General features: G+C 47.2%; 1 protein-coding gene across 1 annotated transcript; it reads right to left on the reverse strand.

The window, feature by feature from the left end:
* Positions 1 to 99: 99 nt before the first annotated feature.
* On the reverse strand, positions 100 to 20,384 carry LOC144735422 (sulfotransferase 1 family member D1-like). The gene is made up of 9 exons (XM_078617824.1): positions 20,185 to 20,384; positions 16,147 to 16,300; positions 12,591 to 12,725; positions 10,315 to 10,412; positions 6,227 to 6,353; positions 5,280 to 5,374; positions 3,870 to 4,050; positions 1,710 to 3,143; positions 100 to 1,392 (listed from the first exon to the last, which is right to left on the reverse strand). Exons 2-8 carry the CDS (start codon positions 16,274 to 16,276, stop codon positions 3,028 to 3,030), a joined length of 882 nt encoding a protein of 293 aa, XP_078473950.1. The 5' UTR covers positions 16,277 to 16,300; positions 20,185 to 20,384; the 3' UTR covers positions 100 to 1,392; positions 1,710 to 3,027.
* Positions 20,385 to 22,354: the final 1,970 nt, after the last annotated feature.

The following is a 22,354-nucleotide window of genomic DNA, read 5'->3' on the forward strand; positions in this document are numbered from 1 at the left end:
ATCGAACAGAAACCCATAGACCTACATAAAGACCCATAAAGTTACACAACAGAACCATAGACTCACACAGAGACCCATAGACTCACACAGAGACCAATATACTCATGCAGAGGGATCCATGAGCCTCCCATTGTATCTATACCAGGTAAAAATTCCACCAGTACGTACATGAAAATTATGTTGATGATGGTAGTGTTAATGTTAGTGATAGTAAAGATGATGATGGTAGGAGTGGTAGTGATATTGTAGTGGTGACGATGTTTTGATGATGATGGTGTTGGCAGTAGTAGTGGGGAGCGGTAGTGCAGTGGTTTGCATGCTGCACTACGAACCTTGCGAACTGATTTTGATTCCTGCTCATGGAAAACAACATTATCTGAACCGGTTATGGGCCTCCCCTTTGTCGACTCAGCCCAAAATGAGTATCTGGTGCAATGTGTTAACATCGCCACTGGGGAGACAAAAGCAGCCGGGCGTGGTGCTTGCCACCCACCCCCTCGTGTGCTGTTCCGGCCTTCATCGGTGCGACTCGCTAATGGTACTTTCCCCAACATTCTTTCAAGGCGATATGGAGGATCTTTGTATTTGTCTTTGTGGGCAGTAGTCTTAGTCATCATCACGTTTGATGATTTGCGTCTCACTCAGTCTTTTTGACTAAAAGCACTACTTCGTTGAATATTTGTATCGCTAATTTCGCGGTTGGTGGTACATATTAATTAACCCTTAAAACGCAACTTTTGTAGCCACGCACAACTTAATAGTGATTATCACCTTCTTGGTTCTTTCGGTAAAGTCACGTAGAAGGGAAATAATAAAATAATAAAAATAAAACATAATAAAATAACTCTTAAATCGAAAAGTGATTATCACGTTTATAAATTTATATTATTTGTACGTTCCAAACTGGTGATTTGATTATGACTAATAAAGCTTTTTATAAGAACAATTCAGATTTCGTGACTGAATTTGACATCACTATGCGATGACTTTTCACTCAATCAGCTTTTATGCTTCACCACCAGATAGTGAACTCGTGCTATCCTTTAATTCTAGATTTGAAGCTTTCGTGACTGCAAGGAATCATATTCTTAGGTTTTTTCGGTAAAGTCACGTAGGTAAAACATCAAAATTAATGAAAATAAAATAAAACAAAAATCACGACGTTTCGGAGGCAACACAAGTCTCCGTCATCAGGTGGGACCGTCACAGCCAGATTAGCTGCATCAAGTGAGGCAATGATTCAAGATGTAATCCCTTATAAGCAAGTTTGGAGGGGGGAGGAGAGGGGGGGGAGCTCATCAGAATGTGGTAGCCAATGAATGGAACGTATCGGGAGGGAGGGGGGCGGGAGGGGGAGGGCCAAAAAAATGGGCGACGGCTTGGACGCGGTTGCTGCACACGCCAACACAATGGACAGAGAGGGGGAGGGTAGGTCTGATACACATGATAGAACAAAGGGACGAAAATGCCCATGTTTATACCAATGCTGGCTGAACAATGAAGAGAGTACTGTTAAAAATAACTGGGGATGTTAACACTCGGTAAAGTAAAGTAAAATAGTGCCTGTCAGATAAGATGGTCCAAAAAAGTGTAATTAAGTCTTTTTTGCGTGGTTGATAACATCTTTCCAATGATTACTCAGTTTGTACCCATCATCAAGGTTGAAATTATGTCTGTGTTTGTATATTTGTATGGCTTCGTGTACAAACCTTTGATGGTAGCCGGGAGGTTTGCAGAGAACCTTGGTCTCGGAAAAGACAATTTCATGAGAGCCCACCGAGTTGTAGCAATGATCGGCAACGGCAGAAGAATCAGTTCTGCCGTGTTTCAGATCTGACTTGTGCTCGCGGACACGATCAGAAACATGACGTTTCGTTTCTCCAATGTAGCAATCACCACAAATGCAACTCAATTTGTAGACTCCAGGATACTGTAAGTCAGGAACGACATCCTTCACAGATGGAATCAGATCACGGAGTTTATGCACTGTACTGAATCGGACTTGGATCTTATGTTTGTTTAGAATTTTGGAGATCTTTTTGGTCACGCCTGCTATGTATGGTAACGTGATGGTTTTGGTCGGAGTATCATGTGGCTGTTTCTGTGTGGTGGGAGAGACAGCTTGGCGGATAGTACGGTCAGAGTATCCGTTCATCCTGAGGTCCCGATGCTATCCTGTCTCGTAGCAACCAAAGTGAGTATCGTCTGAATATGAACGCTGCACAGGTGAGTTGAGTGAAGCCACATTATTTAAATCTGTGTGTTTTCCGAGATGTAACAGATACAAATGAACAAAGTCCAGATCATACCCAGATGAATCAAGAGTAGATGAAAAAAGCCAGCTCAAACGATCACAGATTAAACCAGGTGCACACCAAATCAAAGAAAATCAAATCGAGATAAAAATGTAAACGTATGGATCAAATTCAGATTGTCCAGTGAAAAACTAGAGTTGCCACTAGTTTTGTTGAGGTATCTGTCCAAGGAAATCTGTAATTCTTCCCAGGGAAGTTAAAGGTCACATACAGCTTGGGGGGAAGGGGGCACCAGATTAAAAAATACGCCAAATAATCACTACTAATCATTACTTAAAATAGCGAATTTTTGCACATTCTTACATAACATGCTGTTTTCATCCAGATAATCGATGATCAAATGTATTGGGAGTCAATTGCATGTTAATAATATTACGCTGCTCAAAAAGGTATTTACTTGCATTTCTCACCTCTTTTGGAATTGTGAGATTGCCTTCTCCTTCCCCATGACGTGTTCTGATTTTATTAATGACTCAGAGAGCGGCAACCCTAATTGTTTATTTTCTGAGTCTTTTTCCTTTACTTAATAATTAGTTTAAATAGGATTTAGCCATAAATGCGATTATGAATATAATTATTTTACAGCGTTGTGGGATGAAATCAACATGAACGATGCTATATATTACGTGAAATTAGTATTATTATTATATCATTACTTTAACCCAAATCAGTCAATGGATACATTCAGGAGCAGAGGGAGAGGTGCGGGCCTTCAGGGCAGGCTGTCCCTCAGGCGCAGGTCTGTGGCGGCCATTTTCTTTTTGTAGTCCTGCTCAAAGGCCTCCAGCTGAGCAGCAGAGAAGTGATTCCTCCAGTCACCCACATCCCCTGCAAAGACAAAACAAAGACCCTCCATATAGATTTCCTAAAATGTTGGGGCAAGTTCTGTTAATGAGCACCTATGAAGGCGGACGAGGGCGTGGGTGGTCAGCACCATGATCGACTGCCTTTACCTCCCCATAGGCGATGTTTACACTGCACTCGGTAAATCAAGGCTAAGTCAACCTAGAGGAGGCCCTGGGCCGGTTCAGAGAATCATCACCGGTGTTGGCCGTGAGTGGGAATCGAACTCGGTTGGCCGAGGTATGGTGCTGTAATTTTTCGTTGGGGTTGTCTTAATATCACCATCAACTACCACCATTCTCCCCTAAATTATGGTGATGTCACTCAGATGCTTGTGTCAGGCTATGTGCACTTTAAGTCCATGTGAAGTGTTGAAACTCAGCTTGGAAGAGGTCACGGGACAGACTCAGGTGCCATAAGTTGACTGACTGAAATGACTGGCAGATGCACCACCTGTGCCCCATACGATGCCAATTTACTATGTTTAATCCCTCCGGTGCTCCGCTCATTGCAATGAGCCACGCTACTCTGCCCTCCATTGTTGCTGGAGGGTGACTGCCTTCAACTACCCAGGAGCGGCCTTCATGAGCCTCCTGCTCTGCAGAGGCCGATCCTGACACCGCTGGTATGAAGATCATCCCCATCCTACCACCACCTTCATCATAATCACCGTGTGTCCGACTGGGCATCCAAAAACGTTAAGATTTTTACCCTTGCGCATGAAGGGCGACACGGATTGGTTCAAGAAGTCGGTGGGCAAGGTGCTGTAATTCGTCATGGGGTTGTCACGCATCACAGGGAAGGAGGTGAGCTTCACCACCTCACGCAGCTGCTGCTCGGACAGTGGCGACTCCAGAAAGCGAGCAATGCGGGACACCTCACGCATGGGGTCCTCAGCACACGCAATGGAGGAAGAGGGGGGGTGGGGGGAGAATTACAGTATGTTCACAATCAGTAACGAGGCTGTGGGACTAAACAAATCGGATTCTCAGGCGTTTTGTAAAGAAACACAGCAGGCCCCAAATTGTCCATGGCGATCCTCATTGGTACCATTTAAAAAAGGGTCCAAAATATCTAATGGGGGGCCACCTGTGAGGAAAAGTAATTGGGGGCTGCCGAATTCTACCGGGGACTTACTCGCCAACTGAGAGCGTACATAAACATTAGAGGTACTTAAAATATTTTCATAATAGTTTTTTTTTCCGGTTAGATCGTGTAAGTATAAATGTGTCTACACCCTCCACCAACCGACATGGCCAATCAGTAAGGGATTTGTCACGTAAACAAAACGCCAAATAGTTACTTCAGCCCACTGGTGCGTTGAAGAGTGAATCCACAACATTTACGATTTGAGTACGGCGTTTCGCTGGTAATTACATCAACCAGCATCATCGGGTGATTTTCCAGAATAGTGAAGCCATCCACCTGCTTCTGGTCTTAAACAGAGCGGAACGACGTCATTACGCGATCTAACCCAAAAAAAACTCTATTATGAATATAATTGGTCGCGAAAGCCTATGTGTTAAACTGAAATATTTTAATAAGAAAATTAAATTGTTTTATTTTAATCATACTTGACCGGCCCCACCAGGGCATTTGCCCTATGGACTGCTGCCCTAACGCCAGTCCGGGCCTGCTCACAATACAAAAGCAAAGACAAACATCCCCTGTAGAGGGTTAACAGAATGTTGGGGCAATTGGCTGTTAGCGAGTAGCACCTATGAAGGCTGGTACGGCTCACGAGGGGGTGTGTGAACAGCACCACACCCGCCCGCCTTTGTCTCCCCAAGTAGCAATGGTTACTACACACTGCGCCAGGTACCCATTTTGAGGCCGAGTAGACATAGGGGTAGCCCAGAACCGGTTCAGCTAATCGTCACCGGTGTTGGCCATGAGCAGAAATCGAACTCGGTTGTGAGTATGAATTAATTATGTACTGTGTACATAATAAACACATGCATCAACTCATGCTTGTGATGTCAACCAAGTTCAGCCCACGAAACAATTCCCTCCCGCTCAAACCTCTGAATGTTTTATTTGGATAAGAATCAATATTTCTAAAAGTCGTTTTATAGTTTGAGAGCCGTGCTACTAATGTCCTCGACTGCTCTGCGACCTTACTTCCTTCATGTCCTCGAAGAAGAGGTAGAGAATCCGGTGTCGCTCCCTCATGTTCCACCAATCGGTCACATGATCATGCCACGAGCCCCAGCACACTGTGGGAAGGAGGAGGTGGAGCGACCGTGTTGGCACGTTAAAAAGTCGCGTCAGGGGGCAATAAATTGCATCACTCTAGGTCACGTGGCTGGTCAGGACTCTAAAGCATTTGACTTGTCCAGTAGTCCCTCGGTTAATAGTGTGACATCCGTTAACGGTTTTAGAGATTAATGTATCGCCCTCCCATAGAACCCCCATGGTTTCTACCAACGTTAAAATGTTTATTGAAAGGTATATGTTTATGTTATGCAGTTATGCAAGCGGGCGCCAATTTCGGCCAATCCAAGCGCTCGTAGGTGGAGACTGAGCCCTGCCCACATAAAATGAGTGATGCTCATTTATAAGCGTTTAGACCTCCGCTGGGCTTTGTTTCCATTATGTTTTCTGTATTAGCAGTGGAAACAGCTCTCTTGCAGACAAAATTTTCTTTTTTACTGAGTTTTCAACTTTTAAGCAAATTAATCGTGATTGCAATGTTTCTACTTCCCCTCACGGCCAACACCAGTAACGATTATCTGAACTGGTCTTGGGCCTCTCCGAGGTCAACTCAGCCTCAAATGAGTACCTGGTGCGGTATGTAATCTTCGTCACTAGGGAAACAAAGGTGGTCGGGCGTGGTGCTGGCCACCCACCCATTCTTGTGTTGTGCCGGCTTCTATAGGTGCTGCACGCTAACAGCACTTGCCATAACGGTCTGTTAAGGCTAAACAGGGAATCTTTGTCTTTGTACCTATGTGTGTTCATGTTGAAATTAAGTTGCAGGCCACGTGAAATGAATTCGGTTCCTCACTACCGGTATAGTAGTGGGGGACCAGCAGGGACTGTGGTTGAAATAACCCAGGTGCCTTCACCATTGCCGGTCATGAAACGATGCAGGTATTCCTCCCAGGTGCCGGGCTCCGGATGCAACTTGTTCATTCGGTTAAAGTGGAAGGCGGATACGGCGTTGTCCTTGGCGTTACGTGCGATGTAGATCACCTGGGGAGGAGACAGCAGATGTAGGGGTTGGGGAGAGTGGCACAGGGAGACACTAAACTAAAACTGCATTTTCTTTTTTACCAGGCAAGCCCTCCCCCCGCCCCCAGTGAAGGATCGTGACGTCCTACTGGTGGTGGCGTTTGTGTGTTCCAATGACCCTCAGAGCGATGTAGCCTGGAGTCGTGTACTCCTGGTAAAGTTTCCCTTGGCGAACATATCTGGGGGGAGGTTTCAGACAAATATAGGTTCGAAAAAAACCCCTTTGAATGGTTCAGAAATAAAAAAAAAATTGGAGAACCTCGCCGGACAAGGTATACATGGACATTCCCCTAAAACCAGGCCTGGGGATGATGCTCACTAGCAAGTGCCTGGTGGCTGGGTGACCCACGTAACACTTTTCCGGAGTAACCCCTGGTGAGAGGCCCCAGGCAGGTATTGGGATACTCACAAGCGCCCGGCTGGGTGCCATTCAGTTGGAGTTCGTCCCAGTGGATGAGAGCATCGCCTCAATGGGACTTCGGGTTAAAGAAAGAAAAACGTTGACTGTTGTCTGTGCTTATGCACCAAACCGCAGTTCAGAGTATTCGGCCTTCTTGGAGATGGTGGGTGCAGTGCTCGACAGTGACACCTACCGACTCCATAGGCCTACTGGACGACTTCAATCCCCACGTGAGAAATGATGGAGATACCTAGAGAGGCATGATTGGGAGGAATGCCTCCCGTCCCTTGATCTGAACCCAAATGGTGAGATGTTATTAGAATTCAGTGGAGGGATGCAGACAAGGCCGATGAGTCAAACGCCTTCTATAACCTCCTGTATTAGGTACGAGCTAGATTGGCCCCCTAGGATAGAGTCATCCTATTTGCTGACTTTAATGCCCGAGTGGGTCATGGCGCAGACACCTGGGTTTAAGTGACCGGAAGGCATGAGCCAGATAACCTCAATAATAACGGTACTAGGCTGCTAGACTTTTGTGCAGCCCATGGGCTTGTAATTATGAACACGCTGTTCCGGCATCGGCACATCCACGCAACATTATGGATGCACGCTAGGTCCAAGCAAGTACATCTGCTGGACTATATAATTACTGCTCAGCAGATGCAGGTCAATGTCCTTGACACCAGGACCTATCGTGGAGCTGATCTGCCCATTGACCATCGTCTGCAACATCCAACATTGGAGAATGAGGAGGCTTACAACGGCCTTTACTTGAAGGTTTGGAAAACCGTGCAGCATTGTAAATATTAATGGTGGGTCTGGGTTGCTGAGGAAATTAAATCTGCCTCAGTATCCTGTAATTACAAATCGCTATATCATTACATCAATAAATTAACTTGCAGCACAGCATCTATGACCATCTTTAAGGGAAATAACTGTGATCTCACCTATGACCCCCAGATACAGGTTTGCAGGCTTGCATATAATTTTTGTGAAGTCTTGGTGGAGAGTAATTCCCTCAACCCAGACAACATCGTTGGGCAAGGTGGGGATGAGCTTGCTAGGGTTGCAATGCCTCAAATATTGGCAGATGCAGCTACCCCTTCTGAATGGTTGGCTGAGGTGCCATCTGTGGAGGAAGTGGGAGGGGAGATCCGAAGTTTGATACCAGGAAACGCGTCATGCAAACACGATCTCCCAAGAGAAATGCTAAGGGAGGGTGCCATTTTTGTGCAGACTGCCCTACATGACATCATCACAACTGTCTAGACCACAGGACGGGTTCTGCAGGATTGGATGGATGCCCTGGTGTAACAACTTTTGGGGCATCTCTCTTCTCAGTGTGCCGGGAAACGTCCTGGCAAGCATTATTCAACATCACCTTGCCAGGCATTCTGAGGAGAGGCTTGCGGAGCCACAATGTGGATTCAGACCTGGGCGGTCCTGCACGGACGCCATATTCTCTGTCCGTCTGCTACAGCAGAGGTGTAGGAAATTGCAGCAAGACCTACATATCTGCTTGATTGACCTGGTCAAGGCCTATGATACCTTCACCAGGCCAGGCCTCTGGGCTGTTAATGATTGCTCATGATAATTAAGGGTCTTCATAATGATGGACAGGCACGAGTGAAGCTACACGTAGATCGAGAAGATTTCTGTGGCTATACCTGAGGAATTTACATCTGGCACAGATACAATGGGATGTTGATCGATGCCTGCGTGCGGTCGAGGGATGGCTCCCTATTGGTTAATTATGTTACGTATGCTGATGATTTGGTGATTGTTGTTCACTCAGAGGAGGAGTTGGAGGTGCTCCTGCTGAACCTGAAGCGTGTCACTAAGTATAGCCTTTACCATCATCCCCACATAAACATAACACCAGCCTGGGTATTTTGTGACATCAATCACTCCACCCCCTCAACTCGCCATTGGTGATGGAGCAGTTGTGGAGAGAGTGAAACGTTTCCCATACCTGGGAATGTGTGCTAAGAACCAGCTCCGGTTTGACAGCAGGGTTCTCCCTCTGAATAAGTTGGGTGGCTTTATATTTTAATCGGCTGTGTAATGCTGTGTAGAAGCTACCTGGTCTGTCATTCCACACGAAGGTTCAGGTCTTCTCAGCCACAATCATGTCCTCTCTTCTCTATGCATGTGAAACGTGGACCCCTCTAATGGAACATCTGTGCCAGTTAAAACCATTCAGGTTGTTCTACCTGCGATCCATCCTGGGTTTAATCAGGCTGGATTGTGTGAGAAGCTCACAAATCCTTGAAAGATCTGGACACATTCCCACCAGTGAGCTCCTCTGGCAGGCAAGGCTGCGTCGGCTGGGTTACATAGCCCGCATGCCCAGCTACCGAAGGCCCAAGCAGCTTCTATTTGGATGCATAGAGGGTGATAAACGGGCATGACACGGGCTGGTGGAGAGATGGACTGATGCAAAACGGGAGGATATGGAGCCGAGTAGAATTACAGAAGACTGGTACCAGCAGTGTCAAGATCCGCCTCTATGGAGCAGACTCGTGAAGGACGCTCCGGGGTAGTTGGATGCAGTAATCCTCTAACAACAACCGAGGTCAGCAGAGCAATGCTCACAACAACGGGTGGAGCACCGGGCCGCTAAAACGCTGCAAGTTGACACAATAGGGTGCAAAGCTGATGCATTTGCCGGTCATCTCAGTCAGTCAACCCATAGCACCTACTGGGTCTGTCCCATCACCTCCGGTCAGCGAGACTTCGACAAGTCACGTGGTCTCATAGTGCACCAGGTCTGGAACAGTCGCCGTGGTGACGTCACCGTCACTTAGTGGCGTTCGGCAGTTATTGCTATTGGTGATGGTGGTGCTGATGGTGGTGATGATGGAAGTTGTCACGTGGTACAAATAACTCCCAAGAGAAAAAAGAATTGGGAGGCTACGGTCCACCTGTATAGGGGAAGGGGGTTGTGGAAAAACAGTTTTCTGGGAGGCAGGGAGGAGAGATAAAACTACGTGCACAGAGTCATTACAATTATAAATATGTGCAGTAAGTTGGAATATTGTGTTTGGAACAGGTGGAAAACGAGACTCCATCAATGTGGTGGTCCACGACCCGCGGGTTCGAGCTTCACCCTGGAATCAGGTTGCTTGTGAATGCAGCCCAAAGCGGGTGGAAAACGCCATCTAAGACTTGAAGTGCCATAAGGGTGTTTGAATGTGTTCTAGAACACGTAGGCTTAGGTGTGAGTGTTCTGATGAAGGGGTCCTCCTGTAACACATTTTAAGTGCACCACCGATGTGTGCTCGAGATCCACTACTGCGTGAAAACTGGCAGGGTGTGGCTTGTCTAAACATTTAAGAGAGACCAACCCTATTGAATCGCCTCGATTTATCTCGATAGACTTGAACCAACAATATACACGGAGGTGACCTGGCTAACCAAAAGCATAATAGTGATGCCAATGAAGGTGAGCCTGCAAAATCAAGCAAGAGACTAAGTGTGGTGGTGGTGATGGTGGTGGTGGTGGTGGTGATGGTGGTCCACCTTGCAATCGTTGTCCCAAAATGAGGAAGGCATCAGCTGGTAGGGCAGGTGAGTCTTAATCGTGCGAGGAGACGGCATATCATTCAGCACCTCCACTCCTGGAGCCACGCGACCAGGAACATCACAATCACAATCAGCATATTTAAACTAAACTTTTATTTATTTTACCAGATGTAAGGCCCCCACTGAGCTGCGATATAGTGGCTCTTTTAATTTCAAAAGCGACCTGGTCATCACAAATGATAGCTCAACAAAGTGGAGGACTATCATCATCATTATCACGTGGAAATTTATAGCAGCAGTCGAATAACTCTTAACGCGTGATGTTCATTCTAAATGTGGAGGGGTGAAACTGGAGGAAGAAGAATCCGATGAGTTCTAAAGCTCTGTTTCACAGATGTCCACTAAGGGCACGGGTTCAAAACGTTACAAGAACAAACACAATTCACAAACACTACATGAGTGTGATGTTTAAGAAAGATAAACAAATCACTTAAAAATTAAACAAATACAAACTAAGTCTTTTTCATCTTACCGAAAACTCGCGCAGAGACCCATATACAGAGGTCATTCTAAGATAAACCTTTAATTATATTACCAGGAAAGCCCCACTGAGCTGTATATTGTTATTTTTGAAAGCGGCACGGCTATCATTATTGTTAGCTCAACGAAGTGGTTAATATGGGGAAAAAAACTGCAAATATAGAGCAGGGCATTGTCAGGGTCGGGATCGAACCCACCAGCTCGTGTATACCAGGCGAGGTAGTTAACATCTTCTAACTATCGTGCCGCCCAAGACCACGCATTATCAATAACGACAAATTTATGTGATCTACCCAAAAAGCACCATTATTATGAATCAGCAATTCTCTTTCGTTTGACTGCAATCATTTTCCACGTGGTGATGATGTAGTAGAAGTTTATTTTGAATAAATTGATGAAAATGAGCTGCATAGCTCAGTGGGGCCTTACCCAGTAAAGTAAAAAAAGAGTTTAGTTTTAGTATGGGTCTCTATGATTATGGGTCTCTGTGGGTCTCTATGAGTATGGGTTTCTGTGGGTCTCTATGAGTATGGATCTCTCTGGGTCTCTATGATTATGGGTCTCTGTGGGTCTCTATGATTATGGGTCTCTGTGGGTCTCTATGATTATGGGTCTCTGTGGGTCTCTATGATTATGGGTCTCTGTGGGTCTCTATGAGTATGGGTTTCTGTGGGTCTCTATGATTATGGGTCTCTGTGGGTATCTATGATTATGGGTCTCTGTGGGTCTCTATGATTATGGGTCTCTGTGGGTCTCTATGAGTATGGGTTTCTGTGGGTCTCTATGATTATGGGTCTCTGTGGGTCTCTATGAGTATGGGTTTCTGTGGGTCTCTATGAGTGTGGGTTTCTGTGGGTCGCTGTGGGTCTCAGATGAGCATGGGTCTCTCAGTATGGGACTGTGGGTGTCTGAGTGCTTAGCTTTGACAGTGGTTCTTTGCGGATGAGTCTCTGAGCCTATGTGAGTCTATGAGTACGGTTTTCTATGAGTATGGGTCTCTGTGGGTCTCTATGATTATGGGTCTCTGTGGGTATCTATGAGTATGGGTCTCTGTGGGTCTCTATGAGTATGGGTCTCTGTGGGTCTCTATGAGTATGGGTCTCTGTGGGTCTCTATGAGTATGGGTCTCTGTGGGTATCTATGAGTATGGATCTCTCTGGGTCTCTATGAGTATGGGTCTCTGTGGGTCTCTATGATTATGGGTCTCTGTGGGTCTTTATGAGTATGGGTTTCTGTGGGTCGCTGTGGGTCTCCATGAGTATGGGTCTCGGAGTATGGGTCTCTATGTATGGGTCTGTGGGTCTGAGTATGTTTTCTATGAGATTGGGTATATGCGAATGAGTCTTTAGGCCTCTGTGAGTCTCCGAGTATGGGTTTTCTATGAGTAGGGGTCTCTGTGGGTCTCTATGAGTATGGTCTCCGTGGGTCTCTATGAGCATGGGTCTCTGTGGGTCTGTATGAGTACGGGTCTCTGTGGGTCTCTGAGTATGGATCTCTATGAGTATGGGTCTATGCGGATGAGTCTCTGAGCCTCTGTGAGTCTCTGAGTACAGTTTTCTATGAATATGGGTCGCTGTGGGTCTCTATGAGTATGGGTCTCTGTGGGTCTCTATGAGTATAGGTCTCTGTGGGCCAGGTCGCAACTGAAAAAGAGATGCGTAGCTCAATTGGGGACTTACACCTGGTAAAAATAAAACATTCAATAGTTGACTTTAGTCCACTGCTGCCATCACCTTTGCGATGCATCACGAAATTTATGCCCGTCCACTCCATGAAGATGATCCTCTCGTACACAGGGCTGCGTTTGCAGAACTCCACGTCCACTCCGCTCTGAATCAGATCCACGATCTCCTGGGTCCACGTGGTGCCTAAGAGAGTTAGAGGGGTGGGGGGAGAGGGGCCAAGATGAAGGTGGTGATGATTACACTGTGTAATACATTTTTACAAAAAAATGTTCCTGGGTAGTAAGTATTACTTCATAATTGCTTATGCCTTAAAAGTACAGAAAATGGCTATTATTTCCCACAAACTTTGCTTTTGTTACCAGGACAGTGATATTTTGAAATGTACCTATTTTCAATGAGTAAACGGGCAATTTTGTGTCTTTTCGTTCACATGAAGTCAGAAAAAAACAACATATGAATCAAATTTAACATGTATTATTACTAAAGTAATACAAAAATTACTACAAAAGATTTAGACACCAAGGTGCACTACCACAGGCGGGACTAGCCACAGCGGACCGAGTTCTCTGTGGGGAGGAACAACATCAAGTGGGAGCCACTGGTGGACCACCGGAAGGTGCTGATGTCACCACTGCACATCAAATTTGGACTTATGAAACAATTTGTCAGAGCTGTAGATAAGGAGTCGGCAGCCTTCAAGTACCTTCAAGACTTCTTCCCTAAACTGTCTGAGGTAAAGGTCAAAGCCATTGTCTTCATCAGACCACAGATAAAAAAGATCATGGAGTGCAATGAATTCCCCAAGAAGCTCACTAGTAAGAAGAAAGCGGCTTGGAACAGCTTTGTCGCAGTGGTTCGTGGTTTCCTGGGCAATCAAAAAGTAAAAAACTACGTGGAGCTGGTTGAGACTGATTAAGAACTACGGCACAATGGGCTGTAGGATGTCCGTCAAAGTCCATATCCTTGATGCTCATCATTCAAGGAGAACATGGGTACGTACTCAGTCGAGCACTTCCACCAGTATATACTGGACTTTGAACGCCGCTACCTAGGACAGTATAACAAGAACATGCTGGGAGACTATATTTGGGGGCTGATTCGTGAAAGTGATTTACAGTTTAATAATTCATCTCAAAAAACAACTCACTTCTAAATCTTTGTAGTATTTTTTGTGTTACTTTAGTATAAATGTAATAAAGGACTCGTTCACTGGGTCTGTCTCCGTTGTCCTTTATTTGGGTTCTTTACACTTGTAGTAACGCTCACGACTCGTTCACACCGGATAGTTGGAGGCACACTGGTTTATTAACACCATACGTTGTGACATACACACTTGAGGGGGTATCGGCCCCCTCACCCGTCTATCTGAGGACACACCTCCTAGCTAACCCTAGCCTGCCTCAGAGTCCTCCTCTCGTGGACTAGGGGAGGCTATCTTGGCCCGACACTGGTCAGTCGGGCCCGGTACTCAGAGTCCAGACCAGCACTGGCTCTGGCTCTGGTACCACGCCACTGGCTCGAGCCTGCGCGGTCCTGACAAGGACGGCGTACCAGGGGGAGACCAGGGCTCTATCTAGGACGTCTTCCGTCTTCTCTTCTTAGCTCACACATCACTCTCCAGCCCCCCGATACATTCCCCTTTTATACACCCCCCTCCCTGAGGGGTGGGGCCCCGGGGGATCGTAACGTCCGAAGCGCGGACGTCGTAGAGGCCACCTGCCCGTGCACTGACGTAGCCCCGCCCACTGTGCTTGTTTACCATAGGCTGCCATGCATAACGGGCTCTCTGTAACACCCCTACACACTTGTCCCACACGGCCCTCGCTCAGAGCCTCCCCGCTTGGCAGCTCCACAGCTGCCTTCGCTCCCGTAGCCTCCCCGCTCCTGCAGCTCTGCTGCAGGTCCCCTGTGCAGTCCTCCGGCTGCTCTCACTGCAGCTCCACCGCTGCTCCCCGTTCCTCCGTGCTCGGTCACCGCTGGCCGATGGTGCCGAGTCTTACTGTGCGTGTGGCGATCTCGCCACTCTCCAACCTCCGCCCTGCGTGGCCTCACTCTGTCTCTATCTCCAACACTCTCCCGTCTCTTCCGGTATCTCTCCCTTAAGACCTCACCCCTCTCTCTCACGTGACCTAACTCCTCCCCCCCGTGACGTCATATCCGCGAGGCCGTTTACGCCTGCATTACATAAACACAAGTTAATTGTGATTCGTATGTTTTTTTTTTCTGACTTTATGTGAACGAAAAGACATACATTTGCCCGTTTTCCCATTGAAAATAGGTAAATTTCTAAATATCAATGTCCTGGTCACAAAAGCAAAGTTTGTGGGGAATAATAGCCATTTTCTATACTTTTTAGGCATGAGCAATTACGAAATAACACTTACTACCCATGAACAAAAATTGTGTTACATAGTGTTATGAATGTGGGAGTCGTGATGTTGATCATGATGGTAGCAGTGATGGTAATGAAGATGGTGGTAATGAAGATGTTGGTCATAATAATTATGAATTTGGTAGTAGTGCTGTTGATGATGATGATGATGAAAGCAATGTTGGTGATGAAGGTGGTGTGTAGTGGTGATGATGGTGGTGGTTTTGATCATTATGAATGTCGCAGTAGTAGTGATGATGGTGATGACGGTGTTAGCAGTGGTGGTGATTTAAGGTGGTGGTTGTGAGGGTGGGAGTTATGATGATGAATGTGGTAGTCTTGGTGATCAATGAATAGCTCCCTATTGATCAACCATGTTAAGTATGCCGATGATCTGGTGATTGCGGCTTACCAAGAGGAGGAGTTGTAGATGCTGCTGTTCGAATTGGAGCGTGCCACTAAGAAGTAGGACCTTACCATCAGCACCAACAAAAGTAATCACCTACCTGGGTATTTTGTGCCAGCAAATACTACACCCCATCAACTTGGCACAGTAAGGGGCACAGGTGGTGCATCGGCCAGTCATCTCAGTCAGCCAACCCACGGCACCTGCTGGGTCTGTCCTGTAACCTCCTGCCAGTGGGCAATCAACACTTCACGTGGCCTTAACGTGCACATAGTCTTGCACAAGCGCCATGGTGACGTCACCTCCACTTCGTGGCGAATGGCGGTTTGTGTTGACGATGGTAGAAGTGGTGATGAAGGTGGTGGTGGTGGTGTTGGTGATGAAGGTGGCGGTGATAATGTTGTTGGTTATCATGGTTATGAGTGTCGAAGCAGTGGTGATGATGGTGATAAAGGTGGCAGTGGCGGTGGTGGTTAGGATGATGATATTATAAATGTCGTAGTGGTGATGATAGTGATGAAGATAATGGTGGTAGCAGTGGTCGTAATGAAGATGGTCATTATGATGAAGGTGGAGGTGGTGATGATGATTATGATGCATGATGCAGGTGTTAGCAATTATAATGAGTACCGTATTAAGACAGTGGTGGTAATTATAATAATGATGATCGTGTTAATTCTGATGATGGTGATGAAGATTATTACGATGGTCATCGCGATTGTGGTGATGATTATGAAGGTGGTGAATATGGTGGCAGCAGGGGTGGTGATGATGATAATGGAGCTGGTGGTGATGATGATGGTGCTGCTGCTTCTGTTAATACTCACCCGCCTTGGGGTAAGTTGCTATCAGGACATCTCCGGGCCTGGCTTTAAACGACTCCACCAGGCTCCAGTCCCTCGCTATGAAGTCCAGCATGGCGACTCCATGCACCGGCAACAGTTTGGGCCTCTCCATGCCAGCAGCTCAGCAAGTAGGATGCTGGGAGATATGGGATCAGGTGAGGAGGAAGGAAAGCCGTTGGTTGAGTCGTCTGCCCAGTTTATTGATCCCGAGGACTTTGTTGGTAAGCACAGGAGACCTGGGTTCGAGTCAGAGTTTCGTATAAATTGGTGCTCATCAGTGATCTTCTGCAGATCTACACACTGCCAATTGGATACCTTGTGCGACAGACAGTCCTCGACTTACGAATATCCAACTGACGAACACCCGCACATACGAACCAGCTTTCTTCGAAATATATTTTTTACATTAACTTAAAACGCGAACTCGCAGTTTCAATCTCGGCGTGCTTGCCCACACACTTGTGTGTGTTTGTGTGTGGGGGAGCGGCAGTGCATGGCGCTACCAACTCAGGTTACATTTCCGCTCATGGTCAAAATCAATGACGGTCATCTTAACTGGTCCTGGAACCTGCTCCACTAGGTCCACGAAGCAGCAAATTATTACATGGTGTGGTGTGTAAAAACATCGCAACTGGGGAGACATAAGCGGCCGTGCGTGGTACTGGCCACAAACCCCCTCGCGTGCTATTCCCGCATCCATTGGTGCTGCTACTTTCTAGCAGCACTTGGCCAAGCAGTCTGTTAAGGCTACACGGGGGATCTTTAGCTTTGAAGTGTGGGTGATATCGTTTGTTCAAGCTTACAGTAGGGGGCAGCAAATTCTCACCCACTCGGCCACGTGATTCCAAAGAACACAGGATGAGATGTTACTATCCTTTGTGCAAGCACTTCCAAGAGTTCATGAACAGTGAGCCTGGTGAAATTTGGGGAGCGCATCGTCAGTAGTGAACCTTTGGTTCCTAGGGTGTTTCGGCCTTTCATACTATACACCCTCCCCAAAGGCGGCCAGCGACAGGGTGATCAATCCTACGCTTGCATCCCATTCCCAATTAGTCATAGGAGTTGCCTTGTTGTTGATAGCCAACATCCCATGGGACTATGCATGGCAGGGGCGTCCTCCTCCCTGAGTCAAGCATTGTTGACTGCATACCTCCTGGCCCTCTCACTTTGGGGCCCAGCTGGGGTCTTTCATCTTCATCCAGAGCCACTGACTGCTGCCTTCTGCCGCCTCCGATACAGCTCTGATTGCCGAACGCTGGCTCTGGCCCTTGATTCCCAGGTCTCTAAGCAGTCTGGTTGTAGATGTTGCCACAAAACCTCTGCAGCTCACCTCCACTGGTCGGACTTCTGTGTTCCAGCCATGATGCCGCGCTTCGGCAGCTAGATCGGCATAGCGCAGATGTTTTCGCTCATAAGCCTCATCTACTGAGTCCTCCCAGGGTACTGTGAGCTCAATGATGAAGACCTTCTTGAGCGAACGGGACCAGAGCACCATGTCAGGTCTTAGGGTGGTGGTTGCGATCTCCGGAAGAAACACAAGTTGCCGGCCAATGTCAGCTAGCATTTTCCAGTCGCGGGCCAAGCGCAGCTGGTCTCGCTCTATTGGTGTAGAGCCGCTCTTCGGTGGTTTAGCCCCTTCGCGGACAAAGGTCGTGAGATAAATCTTTGTTAGCTGGCAGTCCAAACTGTTATTTAGCCAAATAAAAATATTCCTGTTCGGATTACGTATACCTAGGTGTACGTCTTCAGTTTTTCTTCTTGTTCCGCTCCGATGATGCACATGGTACATTCTTCTTCTTGGTTCTTTTGGTAAAGTCACGTAGAATGGAAATAATAAAATAATAAAAATAAAACATTATAAAATCATTCTCACGACGTTTCGGCCACAACGCAAGCAGCCGTCCTCAGGTGAAGAACAGGTCTGTCGAGAAGACAGCGTCTGAACGGTACATTCTGTTGACGCTACGTGTGTACCACATACGGAACGGGAAACAAAGCTCAAATTAAATAACTATCGGTACCTAGGCTCCCACTGCCATGCTTATTTGGCAGAGTTTTTTGCGTCAACTATCGGAGAGTGGCGTGGTGAATAAAGACGTCTTCATGAAAAACAACGGCGCAGCTTTAACTACGCCTCTCTGTAAATAAAGTAAATGCTGAGCCATCCACGTGTGTTCCGAGTTTCGGCGGTGAATGGGACCCCATCATAGACTCGCACAGAGACCCATAGACTCATCACACAGAGACCCATAGACTCATCACACAGAGACCCATAGACTCACACAGAGACCCATAGACTCATCACATAGAGACCCGTAGACTCACATAGTTACCGTAGATTCATCACACAGAGACCCGTAGACTCACATAGATACCGTAGACTCATCACACAGAGACCCGTAGACTCATCACACAGAGACCCATAGACTGATCACACAGAGACCCATAGACTCATCACACAGAGACCCATAGACTCATCACACAGAGACCCATAGACTCACATAGAGACCCATAGACTCATCCCACAGAGACCCGTAGACTCACATAGAGACCCATAGACTCATCACACATAGACCCATAGACTCATCACACAGAGACCCATAGACTCGCACATAAACCCATAGGCTCATCCCACAGAGACCCATAGACTCACATAGAGACCCATAGACTCATCACACAGAGACCCATAGACTCACATAGAGACCCATAGATTCATCACACAGATGCTCGTAGATTCTCACAGTGACCCATAGACTCACACAGACACCCATAGTTTGTTGTACTACCCCCTTACCTCCAATTCGTATTGTTGGCTACGTACAGTGTGAAAGAAGTTCAACATAAAGATCATATAGACTCGGACAGAGAACCATAGACTCACATAGATACCGTATACTCATCACACAGAGACCCGTAGACTCATCACACAGAGACCCATAGACTCACATAGAGACCCATAGACTCATCACACAGAGACCCGTAGACTCATCACACAGAGACCCGTAGACTCACATAGAGACCCATAGTTTCTCATCCTTCCACAACACCTCCGATGAGCACGGTAGGCCCAAGACCAGTGAAAATAATCGTCACTGGTGTTGGTGACCGTGAGTGGGAATTGAACTCGGGTCGCCGGGTTCGTAGAGCAGTGTGCACTCTAATGCGTGCCCACTAGTCACTCTTGACACACTCACGCACATTCCACGCGTTTATTTTGAACTTCTTCCGCACCATGCATAGCCAACCGTGCTTATAATAAAAGGTGCGGGTGAAACACAACCAACTGTGAGTCTCTATGTGAGTCTGTGGGTGTCTGTGGGATCTCTGTGTGAATCTGTGGGTCTCTGTGTGAGTTTGTGGTTCTCTATGTGAGTCTGCGGGGTCTCTGCGTGAGTCTGTGGGTCTCTGTGTAAGTCTGTGGGGTCTCTGTGTGAGTCTGTGGGTCTCTGTGTGAGTCTGTGGGTCTCTGCGTGATTCTGTGGGTCTCTGCGTGAATCTGTGGGTCTCCGTGTAAGTCTGTGGGGTCTCTGTGTGAGTTTGTGGTTCTCTATGTGAGTCTGTGGGTCTCTGTTAGTTTGCGGTTCTCTGTGTGAGTACAGGTCTCTGTGTGAGTCTATATATGCATTTATGTTGAACTTCTTTAGCACCGTACATAGCAAACCGTGTCACTCACCTGATACAGCCACTCGAACAAATACACTCACACTGACACACAAAGATAAGTTCTTTCGCTGTATATCAAGCAAGTGACCCGTTCTGCTCAACACACCTCGGCGTGGTTGAATCTAGATGCAGATAAATAGCTGGGCGTGGATGAACACCAGACCACAGATGAACACCTGACACGCATTAACAACCTAAATACGCATGAACCACTTTAACGCGGATGAACACCTCACACAGATGAACACCGGACACGAATGATGAATTGACACGGAAGAACAACCTGAACGCGGTTGAACAAACGGACGCTGGTGAACGCCCCGACACGGATGAACATCTGAACAAGAATGAACCCACCTTGACGCAGACGACGAACCAACCCCGACACTTGAAATCCCACAGCCTCCGCCTTGCTTCTCAACGGTGGCGCGATGCGATGCCAAACTCCCCCCCACCGACGCCGGCAAACTGAGAGCCCAGAGCGGATGGGGACCTCGCCGACGCGACTCAGGCCACGGTGCCTCACAGCTCAGGGGTTGGGTGAGGCTGTGGGTGAACTCCCGTTTGCGTTGCTGTTTAAGAATCAGAGTGGGCGGTGCATGGGGTGGCGGTGGGGGGTGGAGCTGTGGTTTCGCAGGGTTTGTAGCGCAGTGCAGAGTCCACTGACCCACTCTGACCCACTCACACACAAAGGCAAAGATCCCCCGTATAGCATGTAACAGGCCGTTGGGATAAGTGCTGTTAGCGAGGAGCACCTCAACTGACACACAAAAGCAAAGATCCTCATATAGCCTACAATAGACAGTTGTGGCAAGTGATGTTAGTAACGAGAAGCAGCACCTATGAAGGTCAGTACTGTGGCACACGAGGGGGTGGGTGGTCAGCAACCACGCCCGGCCACCTTTGTCTCACCAGTGGTGATGTTTACTACACAACGTGCCAGGTACTCATTTGAGGCTGAGTATATCTACGGGTTGAGGCATAGGACCGGTTAGTGATAATTGTCACTGGTGTTAGTGGCCGTGAGCAGGAATCAAACTCGGGTTGTAGCCGGATTCCTAGCGCAGTGTAGTGCTAACCGCTGCACCACCGTTCCTCTTTTATCCACTTTTCGCCACTACCATCACGTGACCTGCTATTCAGAGACTCAACTGGGATGAACCCATTCGCATTGCCTTGGGTATAGAGGTTGGGGGAGGGAATTATGGATTTTAACAAACGTACTTTGAACCCATGACCTCAGCACTCTGACTTACACAGTGGGTACCACGGTGGTTAGGAGATGTCAACTACCTCGCCTGGTATACAGGAGGTCGTGTGTCCGATAACAATCCTAACACAACGGTGGCTAGGAGATGTTAAATACCTCATCTGGTATACAGGAGGTCCTGAGTTCGATCCCCATCCTGTAGACGCCTGCTGAATATTTGGAGTTTGCGTGTCTCTGTATCTCTTTCCACGTGGTCGCGTTGATTTTTTTTCTGGTCCTGCGTTTTTTCTTCCCACATTCAGAATGAACATCGCGGTGTTTAGAGGATTTGGCTGCTTTAAAATTCCACGTGATGATGATGATGATAAGCCAACGTCGTTGAGCTATCATCTGTGATCGCCAAGTAGCTTCTGAAGTTAACAGCGAACTCCCGTTTTATTGCTTTAAAAGAATCACAGTGGGTTGGGGAGCTCTGTAAAAGGTAGGGAGGGTTGAAGTGCCTGTGTGTGTGTGTATGTGTATGTGTGTAAGTGTGCATGTGTATGTATTTGTGTGTATGTGTGTAAATATGCATGTGTATGTATGTGTATGTGTGTATGTGCGTGTATGTGTGTGTATGTGTGTGTGTATGTGTGCGTGTATGTGTGTGTATGTGTGTGTGTATGTGTGTAAGTATGTGTGTGTATGTGTGTGTATATGTGTGTGTATGTGTGTATGTGTGTGTCTGTGTGTGTATGTGTGTGTATGTATGTGTGTGTATGTGTATGTATGTATGTGTGTATGTGTGTGTGTATGTGTGTGTATGTTAAGACAACTAGACACACTTCTCTTGAGATGACACTTTATTGAAGACATGTTCACTTTACACAGGCGGAGACCCCCACTGCAACAGCCTCGAGTCTCCCGCACATCTCCCTCATATACGGACCGAGGCATTGCCCCCCTTCTCGCCGAATCTAGACCCTCGCTCTACCAGCAGATTCTACCGTCCTCTTCCGTCCCCTGACCGGAGCCACCAGTCCCTTCGCACTCACAGCTGACACCCCTGTCATTATCTCCCGTGGCCACTAGTGCATCCGCACTGTAGGCTGATTCCCCTGTCAATACCTCCCGTGGCCACTAGTCCACTCACACCGCATGTAGACTCTACTATCATTACGGGTATGTATATTTGTATTTTCTGGTAAAATCAACCCCTTACCTCCTCGGTGGTGCAGGATTGTAATGCCACCTTCTGTCTCGCTCCTTCTCTCTCCACTCTACCCCCTCCTTTCTCTCTCCACCCCCTCTATCTCTACACCCTTTCATCTCTACCCC

Source organism: Lampetra planeri, chromosome 55 (assembly GCF_965212315.1).
Source record: "Lampetra planeri chromosome 55, kcLamPlan1.2.h2, whole genome shotgun sequence".
In the NCBI taxonomy this organism is placed as follows: Eukaryota; Metazoa; Chordata; class Hyperoartia; order Petromyzontiformes; family Petromyzontidae; genus Lampetra; species Lampetra planeri.